Source organism: Telopea speciosissima, chromosome 11 (assembly GCF_018873765.1).
Source record: "Telopea speciosissima isolate NSW1024214 ecotype Mountain lineage chromosome 11, Tspe_v1, whole genome shotgun sequence".
NCBI classification, from domain to species: Eukaryota; Viridiplantae; Streptophyta; class Magnoliopsida; order Proteales; family Proteaceae; genus Telopea; species Telopea speciosissima.
Window position 1 is genome coordinate 51,120,071 of NC_057926.1, and position 16,627 is coordinate 51,136,697.

At 38.7% G+C, this 16,627-nt stretch overlaps 2 protein-coding genes across 2 annotated transcripts; one reads left to right on the plus strand and one right to left on the minus strand.

The window, feature by feature from the left end:
• The first annotated feature begins 3,530 nt into the window (after nt 1-3,530).
• On the plus strand, nt 3,531-7,773 carry LOC122645804 (pectinesterase-like). Its single transcript, XM_043839171.1, has 2 exons — nt 3,531-4,425; nt 7,085-7,773. Exons 1-2 carry the CDS (start codon nt 3,531-3,533, stop codon nt 7,771-7,773), a joined length of 1,584 nt encoding a protein of 527 aa, XP_043695106.1.
• A 1,686-nt stretch (nt 7,774-9,459) lies between these two features.
• On the minus strand, nt 9,460-12,189 carry LOC122645794 (pectinesterase-like). Its single transcript, XM_043839158.1, has 2 exons — nt 11,284-12,189; nt 9,460-10,148 (listed from the first exon to the last, which is right to left on the minus strand). The coding sequence occupies exons 1-2, from the start codon at nt 12,170-12,172 to the stop codon at nt 9,460-9,462; spliced, it is 1,578 nt and encodes a 525-aa protein (XP_043695093.1). The 5' UTR covers nt 12,173-12,189.
• Nucleotides 12,190-16,627: the final 4,438 nt, after the last annotated feature.

The window sequence follows — 16,627 nt, forward strand, 5'->3', positions numbered from 1 at the left end:
CCTTATTTCTTTGAACTTGCTGAATTAACACATAACTTTTCTAACGTTTTGTTTCGTTGGTTTGACATCATGGATACCTCTCTGTACAGGCCATCTTTTTCAGTTTAATACTATCTTTCCCCTTTTTCATCAAAATTTTTTTTCAAATCTCATATCCAAAAAATATTACATGTGTCAATAAAATAGGTCAATCAGTTTTTCTGAAAAAAATAAGTCAAATAATCTTAAGCCTGTGGAGGGGTTATCTTGGATAACATGTCAAGTGATGCCACAAATATGTTAGATTAAGGGGTAATTCAGGGGGGACTCGAATTTTGTGAACAAGTAGTTAGGTCCCGTATTAAAATCTTCTGCAGTACCGGCGGGGCGGCGGTGCACATCTGACGGCACAACAGAGGCCATGTGTGCCACCTGACATCTGCTGTGCCATCGGATGTGCACCGCCGCCCCGTCGGTACTGCAGAGGATCCTGGTCCGTTAGGTCCTAGGATTTTCTCCACCTATATGCTAACTTTAAGGCCAATTGGAATTAGCCAAGTAGCAATATATCCTTGATAATCCAAGACTACTAGACTACTAGTGGATGCATGCCAATAGATGACTATTGAAAAATATATACAAGTGTGCATGAGCGAAAAGAATGTTGCCAAGCTACGTGATGCCTACACTCAGACACAGGAAGGAAGAAATGACCACCTTATCACCATGAAATGAAAAATCCCACCCATGTTAGATGGTCTGCACGCGCTCTCATTGGCCCTTGGCTTGGTGCAGGGGTCACCTAGTCTGGCAGCGATCCCCCTCCCTTTATTAAATTTGAATCTAAAATTTTGACATGTGACCTATTCAGATTATTCCAAATATACAACATTTGCATTACCATATCTTCCTTTCACATGAACTAAGTAAGTGTGCCGTAGGGGTGTCAAAATTGGGACCGAATCGGGTAAGCCAGCCCAACCCGAACTGAAATGACTAGGATTGAATCGTACCGAGGTCGTATTGGGCCATCTTGAGATTAGGATATTACGACCTTGAAATTGAGCTGAACCACACTGAAAATTGAAAGAACCTGATACCAAACTCGAAATTAGCTCAAAACCTAGACCAAAACCGACATCAAGCTGATACACCCCGATAAAAAAACTGATAATGGTCTGAAACTCATTATAAAACCAAAATTTTCCATAATCGTGTATTATGTATGTTAAATTGATCTCAAGCCAGATTGGAACCGAAACCAACTTGATAACAACAATACGAAGCTGAAATGAAACCGGCCTGAACCAATCGATTGACACACTAGTCAAAAGGGTATCTCTTGACTAGGGGTGTCAACCGGTCGAGCTCAGTCGGTCTCGGTCGGGCCTGAACGGGCCTCACCAATTTTTTAGGCTGCACAGTGTCCGACCGTTTAGGCATTCAGGCTTGCATTGGGCGGGCATGGTACGGTTTCATTTCGGTCGGTCGGTGTTCGGTCTTTAATCGGTGCAACCTTATTTGGACTAAACGGGTCTCGATCGGGTTAATGACCTATTTAACTCTAAACGGTCAGGCTAATTGATGTTTCAGACCAAAGGTCATGTAATGGATTCAATCTTTTTAAATTGACACCTCACAGCACTAATGTTAATACAACATTATACCTTTCAATGGACCCAAATAAAGCCTCCATGACTTCCCCTCCAACTTCGTCTTTGGTGCATGAACTTCGGCTTATCAGGTATAGTATCATCAAGAACCTTATATTAGATCTCCTGTCATCAAATTGAAACTGAATTGTTTCTTTATGGAAGATTATATTAGGAGGAGTTAATCAAATCATAGATAAAAAAATACTGAGTATATATGTGGTGGTGGTTCTGTGTTGAAGGTGAAAGGAGCAGCAAGAGAGGATGGAAGATCACCCAGTTTCTAGGATATCTTTACACATCAAGGTCGGGCTAGCATTCGATCGGTCCGGTCGGGAGTCCGACGAGCTAAGACCCCACACCGAGATCGCCCGGTTACTAAACATGCCGGGCTTAAGCCCGACACATTTAGTAAATGGGCCGGGCTGGGCTGGGCTGGGCCAAGCTTTAGTTTGGCAGGCTTGGTCGGTTCTGTCGGGCCGGACCTTGAATTGACACCCCTACTCTTGACTAAGCAATTCAAGGAAATATAGAAAAGGGGCTTATTGTAAAATTTTTCCTAGGAAACCATGATGTAAAAGGATGATATATCAATTCCCATTGTTTGGAAGTGATTTGGTAATAACTTTTAGGGATAAAGATCTCTCTACTTGGTGGTGTTTTCTATGTCCTCTCACAGGGCACTGTGAGTTGATGCCTCTACCCCTGGGTAGATACCCAGATTAGTGAATGCACACTCACATATTTGGTCAGCCAAATGCTTATGTAGAGACAATGCGACCAAGTAGAGATCTCTTGCCCTCTAAGTTTTTTTTTTTTTAAAGATTTATTATGTCATTTATCTACCTCCATTTGAGTTGACACCTGCAATGTGAACGAAGAACCTTCAATTTGTATCAAGTTTCAGCGTAATCCAACCTACCATGTGTTAAATACTTGGTGCCGTTCGTAGATTCAACTATTTTATTTGCTGTGTAGGAAAAATTCTGTCTAAATTTATTTAATTTCTTGGGGGTGGGGGTTGGGGTGGGGGGGTTAGTATTGATGCAGAGATGACATTTGTTAGCTACATGAGAAAAACGTTACTGGCATAGGTGATAGACGTGTCAAAAGAACTTGAAGATTAAGGGGTTCTTTATTTTAATTAAGTCTCTTTAAATATGAAATTATGAATTTCCAAGAGCAAATAATGTTGCACCATGAGTCTTAATCTATTTTTATAGGATGCTAATTACACAACGAAGCATTAGAAAATATGTTAATGATCCATTAAAATCCATTTCGTAAGCACTTGGATAACCTTGGATCTTTAACAAATTCTTTGTTTCCATAACACCAAACAACCCCTCCCCCAGAAAGAAATAGTCTGTGTTAATTTTGATTAATAAACTAAATGGTCAAACAAATTAGACGATATTTTAATCTGATACAGTGAGTTGTAATTTGAAAAAGTCTTCATGGATAAGCTTTTCGTATTCATATATTGACAACGCCATTGTTATCTCTTTAAATTGTGTTAAACTAACTTAAGAGTTGGTTAGTCAATGGGTTTAATTAAATTTTAGAATATATTTTAGCCGCTTCAACCAAAATCTAGTTGGAATTGAAAATTTACAAAGAAGCAAGCCAATAATATTCTTCACGTAAGCTTTGAAGCATCATACATATATGGTCTAAACATCACTTTTTTTTATTTTTAAAACTCTAAACACGGAGATCGGATTCTCTCCAATGACATTTAACCATCAGAGTCGATCTCTCGCCATCCATGGGGTGTAAGATCCTAAACGCGTTCAAGCGTCCCCTACTAAGCTCTATAAAAGGACCCAAAACTTCCATCTTTTGAATCATTCCAATTGGAGAAACATTATAGTACTAGTTATTAAGTTTTGGGTCTTCATGGATAAGCTTTTTGTTCTAGGTGTTTTGAGTGCCTCTCTTCTTGTATTTGTTCCTAGGGTTGCCAATTGTGACAACATAACCTCTTGTACCCACACACCATACCCTCAAGTATGTGATTCATTCATTAGCCCTAATCCTCTACTCACCTCAAAAGGGTTTCGTGATGTAGCCCTAACTATCACTTTGAACCATGCTCAACAAGCTTATAGTCTAATTTCAGCTATGGACTTGAGCTCCTTCGACGAGCCGGCTAAGGCGGCGCATGCCGATTGTTCGGGGCTCTACGATGACACGGTTAACCAGCTTAATCGTGTGTTATTGTCTAACAATTGGGAAGATACTCAAACATGGCTTAGTGCAGCAGTTACCAATCAAGAGACATGCAAAAATGGGTTCATGGAGCTGAACTCAATTTCATATTTGTCTTCCTTACCTTCCATGTTAAGTAACTTCTCAAAGTTGCTTAGTAACTCTCTTGCTATAAACAACCAAGAAGCTTCAGCTTCAACAGTGTCTAGTAAACCAGGTGGTGGTGGTGGTGGTGGTGGAAGAAGATTGCTTTCTGGTGGTTTCCCTTCATGGGTTTCTGCTGCTGATAGAAAGCTTCTTAGTTCACCATCATCATCAACCTCACAAGCTAATATAGTGGTGGCTGCTGATGGGTCTGGTGATTACAAGACCATCTCTGAAGCTTTGTCTGCTTCAACCAAGCAAAGGAGTGGGACTTCAAGATTTGTTATATATGTGAAAAAGGGTACTTACAATGAGAATGTTCAGGTTACCAAGTCAATGAAGAATATAATGTTAATAGGAGATGGGATTGATACTACCATTGTTACAGGCAGTAAGAACGTCAAAGATGGTTCCACCACTTTCAACTCGGCCACGTTTGGTAAGCTTTCTTTCTTGAAGTTTTTTTTTTTTTTTTTGCTTCTTCCCTCCTTGAGAGAGTTGATGAAGAGAATTGGTCGTTAGCGACTTTGAAGGTTTTTTTCAATATTTTATGCTTATTTTCTATTCCATTCACCAACTTAAGAAATTTTTTATTTTATATCTAACTCCGTGGTTATATGTTTAATCAAAAACCTTCTAGATACTTTCTCTCTCTCTGTGTGTGTGAGTCCCGTACGAGTATGTACGTGTGGTTTCGTGATGGGAGAGATTCCTGTTTTAAGGGTATGAAGGATTAAAGTCATTAGGTGCCATACGGTATCTGTCCTTGATGATGTCCCACTTATGAAAAATAGTGATCGTCTTTCCAAAAAAGAAAAAAGAAAAATAGTGATCTCGACCCGATTAGAAAATAGAAGGTAGACCTTGTCGCGTGCAGTGTGTGGCTCATGCACTTAGATATAATGTAATGCGGAATGATGGTTATGTTTTTAGGGATTTCTGCCTAAAAATAAGGGTACGATGATCATTTCATATAGTCTTGTGCTTAGAGGTAGGAATCGTGCATCACACATGACCAGTTAGGTTTCGTTTTTTCTATTTTTAATATCATTTTTATTATTTTCTCTTTTTCCCTCTAGAAAAAGACTCCCTTGCTGTATTACTTTGTATTAAAATTGATGCATACAATTAGCTTATATGATCACTTGGCCTTCTTTTTTCCTTTTTTTTTATTTATCATTTTTAATCATTTCTCTTTAGAAAGATTCCCTTACTGTTTTACTTTGTACTATAATTGGTCAATTACCTTATATGACTAGCTAGCATTCGTTTTCTGTTTTTTTTATGTTGGGACAATTACTATCAGTACCCTACACTTAGCCTATATTTATTAAAACTATTCTATCTTAAATTTCTTTTCTGAAACTACCCTGCTTTTTAAACTTTAACATCTCCTTCTACCCTCATATTTTTAAATACTCAGATTGCCCTTCATTTTCACTTAGTAACCTGCTAATCTATTTAATCTACCATTCATCTTCTATAGAGCACCCACCCGCTTCTTCTCTCCTATTTTTTACTCCATTCGGTTTTTTTTTCTTCCTTCAATCTCTTTACTTAATTAATTTTTTATTCAATATTTCATCCCCATCATTCTTTTTCGAACAGAACATGGTTCTAAGTATCGGTATCGTATTGCCCGTAATGGGCGATACATACCGGCTTTGCTAGTCATCGATACCGATACCGTATCGATAGCACGGTACAAACAAGGAGTAAAATGGTCAAAAAACTCATTCCTTAAAGAGATTCAGGGGTAATTTTGCTCGATACAGTCGATCCAGGCCGATACTGTATCGATTTTGCAGGTTACCGATACCTGTTCTCATACCGTGCACTAAAATCATGAAACAGATCGACTCTCTTCAAAGCAACCCACTTCTTCTCTCTCTTCCTCTTTTTTATTCAATTTACTTTTTACAAATTTTGAAGAGAGTCAATCTGTTCTATGGTTTTAGTGTACGGTATCGGAATGGGTATTGGTAGCCTGCAAAACCGATATGATACCGATAAGGTATCGGCCTAGATCGGCTGTAGCGGACAATTATCCCTGAATCTCCTTAAAAATGAGTTTTCTGATCATTTTATCCCTTGTTTGTACTGTGCTACCGATACGGTATCAGCACAGTATTGGTATCAGTGACTAGCAAAACTGGTATGTATCGTCCGATACGGGCGATATGATACTACTACTTAGAATCATGATTTATTCGAAGAAGAACGATGAGGATGAAATATTGAATAAAAAATTAATTAAAAAGAAAAATTAAAGAATAAACAAAAAAAAATAATCGAATGGAGTAAAAAATGAGAGAGAGATGAAGCAGGTGGGTGCTTTTATTTTTTACTATTTTAATAACAGAAATAGTTAAAAATAGAAGATGAATGATAGGTTAAATAGATTAGCAAGGTTACTAGGTGAAAAAAAAGGATAATCTGGATATTTAAGAACATGAGGGTAGAAGGAGATGTAAAAGTTTACAAGTAAGATAGTATTAGAAAAGAAGTTTAAGGTAGGGTAGTTTTAATGAATATAAGCTAAGTGTAGGGTATATTGCCCGCTTTTATGTTTCATTTTTTCCTTTCTTCTTTCTCTTTAGAAAAGACTTTTTGCTGTTTTACTGGGTACTATAATTTTTTCCTTTTCTCCTTTCTCTTTAGAAAAGAATTGACCTCTTGCTATTTTACTGCCTACTATAATCGGTGCATTCAGTTAGCTTATCTAAAGCTGGCAACACTTCATAGGTTGCTGCCCAAATTGTAGGAGCCAAATTGGAATCCAAAAGGGTATTTTGGAAAATATAAAACTTAAGAAGGTACTTGTGAACCCAAAGGGGAAAGAGACTATTTCAAGTTTGCACTTATGGGCAACAGGAACATGGCTGCAACCTGGGTTGTTGCAGTCCCTTTCTTTTGGACCTGGCTCTCCTCCAGCAGTGGCGGTAGCTGGCGGATTCAACCCAGGCCCGCCTGTGAAATGACCCAAACACCCTTGTTTTTGTGTTTTTATTTTTTAATTAAAAGAAAATAAGGATATAAGAGATGGTTTAAGCTTTATCCCTCCTATGACTTACAAATATTATTTTCAATCTCCTCAGCTGCCGTCGGCGACGGTTTCATTGCCAAGTACATGACCTTCCAAAACACGGCCGGACCTCAGAAGTACCAAGCGGTTGCATTCCGCTCAGGCTCAGATAAGTCAGTGTTCTATCAGTGTAGCTTCAAAGGTTACCAAGACACCTTATACGTCTACTCTCAACGTCAATTCTACCGTAACTGCGACATCTATGGCACCGTAGACTTCATTTTTGGTGATGCAGTGGTTGTGTTCCAGAACTGCAACATCTATCCGAGAAAACCATTGAGTGGCCAGGAGAACACAGTGACAGCTCAAGGCCGAACTGATCCGAACCAGAACACCGGAATATCGATCCATGATTGCCAAATTACGGCTGCTTCGGACTTAAAATCAGTCCAGAGTTCAGTCAAAACTTATTTGGGAAGGCCATGGAAGGAATACTCAAGGACTGTTGTTATGAAGACTTATCTTGATAGCTTGATCGATCCGGCAGGGTGGCTGGAATGGAATGGAAATTATGGTTTAAGTACTCTTTACTATGGAGAGTACAAGAATACGGGTTCGGGATCGAGCACAAGCAATCGAGTGAAGTGGAAGGGGTATCATATCATGAGCACCTCCGATGCCCAGAAGTTCACTGTAGCAAACTTCTTGGGTGGTGGTTCTTGGATTTCTTCTGCCGGAGTCCCATACACTTCCGGCCTATAAGTCTTCACATCTTGAATTTGAATAGATCCAAGAGTCATCTCTCTTGTTCAGTTTCCTTTGTATAAAATAGACAATAAAGATGCTTTCCTTGTTCTATGCTGCCCAAAGTAGATAATGTATTAAATTCAATTATTAATATTGTAATTAAGGAAATTTGTAGTTCATTTCTCTTGTTTAACATAAACTATGGTTTTTGTTTTTTTTCTTTTCACTGAAAGTATGAGTTCTGATTTATTAGCAAACCAAAAATATAGTATTGACAGTTTTAAGGTTTCAATGGCTGGATTCAATTTCGATAAATGGTTTGACACCCCTGTATGTATACGTTAGAATGACAGAATTGGATTGATCCATGGATTTTGGTTTTTTAATATGATTATGTACCAAAAATCAATTTTCATTCTTACAAAATGATTTGGATAAAAAAATGGAAAAAGGCTGGGCAAGCGGCCACCAGGTGCTCAACATCTTTCATCCTCTCTCCTCCCCCTTTGATAAAACCCCCTTGCCCTCGTATGTTCTGCTCTATGAATCTGTGATTGGTGTATATATACGGCTAGCGGGCAGCTCGACAGTAGAGGATCTGGATCCCTCAGAGGGAACCAGCTGTCCCTTTTGTGTTCATAAATACATCTCCCCGCCTTGTAAATGGCAATATTGGGACAGACGGTTGCCTCTCACTTGTACGTGGACCAAGACAGCAGGTATAAAAATGGTTGCACACCTGAGTCAAAGCAGGCTCGTAGCCCAACCATGCGAATTCCCTTGCTATTCATTCGTAGCTTTGCTTTCATACATGTCCGAGATCCTTGCCTCCATGGGGCGTCACATGCGCGAACATACACATACATGCACCCATGCAGTCGTGACGTAGACAAGCAACTGGAATGGACCACTGAGCTTTTCCATTTTGAGGCCAACCTACAAACATTGCACGTATGTGCAGAGGAACTGAACTCAGATTAGGTAAAACCAAATTAAAAGGGTTATCGTATTGCACGTACGTTCAGAAGAACTGAACTCAGTTTAGGTGAAACTCATAAAAGGGTATCATATCATGTACGTGCAAGTGAACGAATATGTGAAAAGTAACCACTTATCCTTTTTGTTTTCATAATACCCTTCCTCTTGTAATTGACAAAAATGGAACCGATGGTTACCTCTCATAGGGGATATTCTTTATCGCCCCTAGTATTGGAGGCACTACTGTGCGCATCGTTCGACATAGCAACGGTCATGCGTGCATGATAGGGCCCACTATACATACATGACCGCTACTGCACCGCACGATGCGCACAACTGCGCCTCCCGTACTGGGGCCGATAATTTTCTCTCTCATAGGTACGCGTACCTGCAAGGCAACTGGACTCCATCCTTCTCACCCTTCACTCAAATTCCCCAACTATCAAACAGACTTTTGACTCATATGTGGGCCCAACAGTTTCTTTTTTGTTCGCCAATTAGTCAAAAGTCGTATTTTTTCAGTCAAAAAACCCATCTTATGTTAAACAAGAGAAATAAACTACATATTTCCAATAATAATAATTGAGTTACGTACAATATTTAATTTTTCGAAAAAAAAAAAAACACAAGAAAACCATCTTTATTGCCTAGTCTATACAAATTAAGGGAATTGGAACACAAACCATGTCCGCATTTGACAGTAAATCACAGTAAATCGTAGGATTATAGGCCGGAAGTGTATGGGACTCCGGCAGCTGAAATCCACGAACCACCACCCAAGAAGTTTGCAACAGTGAACCCCTGGGCATCAGAGGTGCTCATGATATGATACCCCTTCCAGTTCACTCGATTGCTTGTGCTCGACCCCGGACCAGTATTCATATATTCTCCATAGTAAAGAGTGCTTAGAGCAAAATTGCCAGTCCATTCCAGCCACCCTGCCGGATCGATCAAACTATCAAGATAAGTCTTCATCACAACAGTCCTTGAGTATTGCTTCCATGGCCTTCCCAAGTAAGTTTTAACTGAACTCTGGACTGATTTTAAGTCCGAAGCAGCCGTAATTTGGCAATCGTGGATCGATATTCCGGTGTTCTCGTTCGGATCAGTCCGGCCTTGAGCTGTCACTGTGTTCTCCTGGCCACTCAATGGTTTTCTCGGATAGATGTTGCAGTTCTGGAACACAACCACTGCATCACCAAAAATGAAGTCTACGGTGCCATAGATGTCGCAGTTGCGGTAGAATTGACGTTGAGAGTAGACATATAAGGTGTCTTGGTAACCTTTGAAGCTACACTGATAGTACACTGACTGATCTGAGCTTGAACGGAATGCAACCGCTTGGGACTTCTGTGGTCCGGCCGTGTTTTGGAAGGTCATGGCCTTGGCGATGAAACCGTCCCCGACTGCAGCTGAGGAGATGAAAATAGTACAGCAGGAATATCATATCCTTATTTTCCTTATTAAAAAATAAAAAATAAAAAAAAGAAAGAAAAACATGAGAGGTTCCCTACACGGCAACACACACTGGTGGAGTGCAGTTTCGGGTGAATGAGCAAATCCTCTTTGGAATCTGAAAATGGAGGGCATTTATGACATATTACCCCTCACATATCATATCAAGGGCGTGAAATTTCATTTTTGGGCAGACAATTGCACAAATCTCTTTCTCAAAGAAAATATCTTCTTCCTTATTATTACCGATTCAACTGAATATTTTTTTATTTTTTCAAAGTTTTTCAGTTTTTTTTTTTAGTTTTTTATATTATCTTGACCGATACCAATCGATTTCGACCGATTCGATCCAGATAATATCGGCTGATCTGATCCCGAAATAACAACACCATCAATTCTGGTCGATACATGACCTGATCCATAAAAAAAGATTTTGGGGGAGGGTTTTTTGACCGATCCAATCCCGATCAAGAAAGATTTTGGCCATGACCGATCCTGAGTCCGATACCTGGATTTTGACTTTTGTCCTCGATACCTTTAAAGAAGCAATGAGTCGGATCCCCTCCCCACGCAGGAAAGGGGACGGGGACAGATCTTGCACCCTCGAGTCTGGATCCTCTATCTGCGTGGGGTGCAACCCCACATAAGGAAGCTCAATGAAATGGATTCTCTACCCATCTAATCCCCTCTGACCCTATGTTAAATGAGGTGGTGTTTCTACTACATTGATTCTCCTTTTGTGGGGTTCGTGGCACCCCACATGGATATAGAATCGAGACTCGTACGGGTCCAGATCTTCTATGGCGTACTATCCGTGGTGACCTGAGTGGCATACAAATAGGGCATATATGCTGCAATGACCGCCTTACCCCCGATCAGGCAAGGGTAAGACGATCATTGCAGCATGCTCTGTTTGTATGCCGTTCAGGCCGCTACGAGTAAGGCACCGTAGAAGATCTAAATTGGACTCGTACTACCGTACCATCCATGGGGTTTGAGATCCACTTTCAACACGTAGGACCCACACCTCATAAAAGGTAATCAAAAATATAATCAGAAAGCATGAAAAATCGTGTAAGAAAGAAAACTTACCAACTGTAGCCGAGTTGAAAGTGGTGGAACCATCTTGGACATTCTTACTACCTGTAACAATGGTGGCATCAATCCCATCTCCTATTAGCATTATATTCTTCATTGACTTGGTAATCTGAACGTTCTCCTTGTAAGTTCCACTCTTCACATATATAACAAATCTTGAAGTTCCACTCCTTAACTTTGATGAAGCAGACAAAGCCTCAGAGATGGTCTTATAATTACCAGACCCATCAGCAGCCACCACTATATTAGCTTGTGAGGCTGTTGTTGATGAACTAAGAAGCTTTCTATCAGCAGCAGAAACCCATGAAGGGAAACCACCAGAAAGCAATCTTCTTCCACCACCACCACCACCACCTGGTTTACTAGACACTGTTGAAGCTGAAGCTTCTTGGTTGTTTATAGCAAGAGAGTTACTAAGCAACTTTGAGAAGTTACTTAACATGGAAGGTAAGGAAGACATATATGAAACTGAGTTGAGCTCCATGAACCCATTTTTGCATGTTTCTTGATTGGTAACTGCTGCACTAAGCCATGTTTGAGTATCTTCCCAATTGTTAGACAATAACACACGATTAAGCTGGCTAACCGTGTCGTCATAGAGCCCCGCACAGTCGGCATGCGCTGCCTTTGCCGGCTCGTCGAAGGAGCTCAAGTCCATAGCTGAAATTAGACTATGGGCTTGTTGAGCATGGTTCAAAGTGACAGTTAGGGCTACATCACGAAACCCATTTAAGGTGAGTAGAGGATTAGAGGTAATGAATGAATTACATATTTCAGGGTATGGTGTTTGGGTACAAGATGATATGGTATCACAATTGGCAACCCTAGAAACAAACACAAGAAGAGAGGCACTCAAAAGACCTAGGACAAAAAGCTTATCCATCAAGACCCAAAATTTAATAACTAGTACTATTAATGTACGTATTACTTTGTTTCTCCAATGGGAATGATTCAAAAATGAAAGTTTTGGGCCCTTTTATAGGACTTAATAAGGAACAAGAAGTATCAAAAGTGGATGCTTTAAACGTGTTTAGAGCTTTAAAATAGATGTTTAGGTCATGCACGACGCTTAATTAAGCTCACATAAGGCCATTGACCTACCAACTCTAAGGAGGTCTCATCCTCTGGTTGTATTTAACCTTTTGTGATGGCATCCATGCATGACCTTGTCAACATATGAAAACAAAAATTATGTACAGAGAATACATGGGGTGACTATATATGTCAATTTACAACACAAGGGAAGGTGGTATTTGGTGATTGGCTAGCCTGTTTGACCAATTTGGTCAAAATTAAACATTAGAGGCTCATCTATTGTTTGATTTTAGACAGCTAAGATTATTAGTTGAGAGAGTCTCATTCTCCAGCAGGCCAATTATTAAACTAGTTTATACATAAAACAAAAACTAATTATCTTTCTGGGGGAGGGGGTGTTTGGTGTTTTGGAAACAAAGAATTCGTAAACAGTACTGATTACAGATAGTACTTGAGAAATGGATTTTAAAGACAATTGTTGGTAGGGCCTTTTTTTAATTAAGTTGAATAATATCCATAACTTATCTGGTTGGTGATCGAAGCATTAATATTAGATTTTCTAATGCTTTATATGTTGTTGCTGCATCCTACAAAAAAAACAAAAATAAAAATAAAGCCTAGTGGTGCTAAATTTTAATGCGTGGATTATTTTCAAATCAATTCTTTACTGTTGGAATTGATATATCATCCTTTTGTTGGATATGTTTATCCATCAAAATCAATATTACTATTTTAATTGATATATATATTTTTTTTTGGTAACTTATTTTAATTGATATTAATACTCATCATGTGTGATGGTTTGGATCTTAAAGTTAGATAAACCATTCGCAACTAGGGATTGAACTGACCCTTTAGTTCATATGGTTGTTACGCTATATATTTTCTTGTGAATAAGATTTTGAAAAGATAAGTGTAAGCACTCATATGTTAGGTGCATCGAACCACATCATTATGAAAGTCTTGCATGAATCGAAATGTCATATGTTGCACATATAGGATTCTTATCATTGGTGTTCTAGTCCCCAGACCTAAGAGATCCACACCATTGTAGATGGACTTTATGTGTTTTGGTGTACCAAAGGTTAATGCAAATATGGGCTAATTATTGGTGCACTAGATTCACGATATTTATCTGTGAATGGGAGAGATACTCAATAAGGAACCTACTTCCCAAACAAGGAGAATATTAAGTGGGAATCTGTTCATTGTGATTGGATAGAATTCCGAGTTTGATGGCAAATTTGTAAAGTATTTATAAATGCTTTAAATATTATTATTATTTAAAAATGTTATATCAAAGTTATATGTCCAATCCACGATTGAGATTTCCTATCTAAATGTGTTTGATAGATTAGGGTTTTTGCCAGTATTAATATTCCATGCCCATTAATCTGTCAAGTGATATTGTTAAGTGGAGAGAGCAAGATGTAAATTATTAGCCAATATATGAGTTTTATTATTTTATATTACTGCCAGCTTAGGTTTGAACAATTGTGAACAGTTTGCCAATCTTAAGTTACAATACCCTGTGATAATTAAGAGGTGGACTTCAACAACCCTTAGATGAATCACTCTATAGCTAGAATCCCACTACTTGTCTTGTGGCCTCCACTCAGATTAGGGTTTCCCTCCTCTTTATAATGAGACTAAAGGAAGAAGAAAAATCACTTGTATGAATTGTAAATTTTCTTTTCCTCTCCTATCTAGGGTTTTAAACCCTAACTGTCATAGGTGCAAAAGGTAATCTCTACAACTGAGTAGAGACACTTACACAAATGCTAAGAGTCTCCATTTTTAATTGGCTACATATCAAATTTTAGATAAATTTAACTTAATACCATCTCAGATATGTCCATGCACCTTCCTACATTATCAAGGCTTTATATTGCCCCTTTAGTCGATTTCAATTGGCATTGAACTCTGCATGCGGGTAAAAAAAAAACTTGAGGTTTACTTGTTCACAAAATTTAGATCCCATCTGACTTATCCAATTAAGCATATCTGTGACATCATTGAGTATGTCATCCACAAAACCCCTCTAAGCCTTAATTTAAAATAATGATTGGTCTAATCCATTGACAAGGGCGACAATTTCCCCGTAGGGGCAAGAATTTTGGATTTTAGCTATCAAAAAATGAAAGAATTTCTTGGTCATGGCCTCTTAGAAAATTAATGATTAAATTCATAACTTAAGTTAGTAAAGAACATTGCATTGACCCATTTCATTTATGGGCAGCAAGTAGATGATGGACTTTAAAATATGTTGAGTGATGCTTTTGAATTATCCTTTCATTATAAGTAGAAGAGGAAACTTGCATTTTTTATTTTTTTTTTGGGTAGAAAAGAGGGCTATTCATTCATGCGCGCCCAATGCCAAACAAAGGAAAACAAAATACATAAGATAGATGGAGAGCATGATAAACACAAGGTATGGATATACGATATCCAAAGCCAAGGAATGGAAATTGACCCGGTCTCACATGCCATTGACTGGATCATCCAGAGTAGGGGATGGATTACAACCATATCCCTAGAGAAAAAGCTGTAGACACAGCCAAAGATAAGCGCATGCACATACGTGCCAATAGAGGGGGGGCCCATACACGCCGAACAGACCAAAAACACCAGACCTCCCATGCGTACCGCTACGCTACCACGGTCTACTTTCAAACAGACCTGCTAGAAAGACAAAGTGCTACTGGATCGACGAGTGGAGCTTCGATAGACAGTTAAAAAACCATCTGGAACATTGCCACAACCTACTTTCGAACAGATCTTCAAGGATCTGCTGGATCGGCGAGTGGAGATTCGTTTAGCGACAGGACATATATGGTGAAGGTAGAACAGCGGCTAGAATTTCTGAGTCGACGATAAACTCAGTGCCACCAGCACCTGGGTCAGCAACACCAGCAAACAGACAAACAAAGAAAATGGAAAAGACAGGGCAGTAATGAACCTTGAAAAAAGGGGTGGGTTCATCGTCATCGTCATCGGCATTGTCAGTATCGTCACCGACGAGTCTAAGGATCATGGTGAACGGAGTAAAAAAGGAAAAGAGAAGTAGTACAAATGGCGGAGAAGGGTTTCTGTCAAGCAAACTTTATTTCTAGGTAGAACAGAAACAAGCAAAACAGCAGCGCGAGGTCAGGACCGTATATGCTCAGCTAGACAAAGTATCGAACACCTTATGTGCAACAGTCGCAGGAAACTTCAACATATAGCGCTTGAGCTTCCAACCCCTTAATTACAGAAGAAACTTCTCAGATGAAAACTAAAACTTGAATGCTTGAGACCCTGAAACGTCTTCCACAAGTCTTCATCGACTCTGGCCCTCAAATCCCTTTTCGATCTCTCGAACTTCAACAATCCTTATGTTGTCTCTATAGGAGCTTTGGCCTTTCGAAGAGGAAACTTGCATTAGTATACAAACTAGTTTTAATGGCATAATTAACTTTATAAAATCCATATGCATAAACCATATCGACATCGAAGCAGACGACTAGGGTGACAATCCTCTCACAGATGGAGAGCTTTCTAACAAAAAAATATTGTGAACTAACAAGCTTTAGCACCTATATTTTAATGAGTTTGTAATTAACCACGAGTAGTCTAATTAATTGGTACTTAAATTTTATGGATATGTGATTTAATCATCATCTATTGAGATGGTAAGTTCCAGTCTAAATTAATTATTTTGTATATTAGAATCATATTCAAGAAAAAAAAAAGTTATGACAAATAATTTTAAGGGAAGGGGTCGTTTGTAGGTGGACCATGGGGATTTTGGAGCATGAGAAAGATATATTAAAAAAAAATAATAATAACAAGAAAGAGAGGGTCTTTTCGATTTGCATGGTCTGGTGTTCCAGATCACGGTGTTAGTAATTTGGTCGATGGATTAGAAATATTTGCTTATAATTTTAAATTATAGTTAATTTGATGAATGAAAATATAATATACTCTATGAAAGTAAAATTTCAAAAATTTGGGTTAGAAAATTGATATGCACACGACAAACTTTTAAGTGTACAAAACCAACCTTTTATGTACTTTGTAAAATACTCTGAAGTCTAAATTAATTTTAAATATTTGTGTCATATAGTTAATATAGATAATACCTCAAAATAAAATACAATTGATATGTAGATAATGAAATTTGTAGTGTCGTCAATTCACATGGAAAATCAAGCTTGTACCTAATTGATAGAACCACCCAACTATCAATGAGTAGGCTCCTCTTACCACCACGCAAAGCACAATGAGATGATTTGATCGTTCAAGCCACTAATTAATGGGGAAT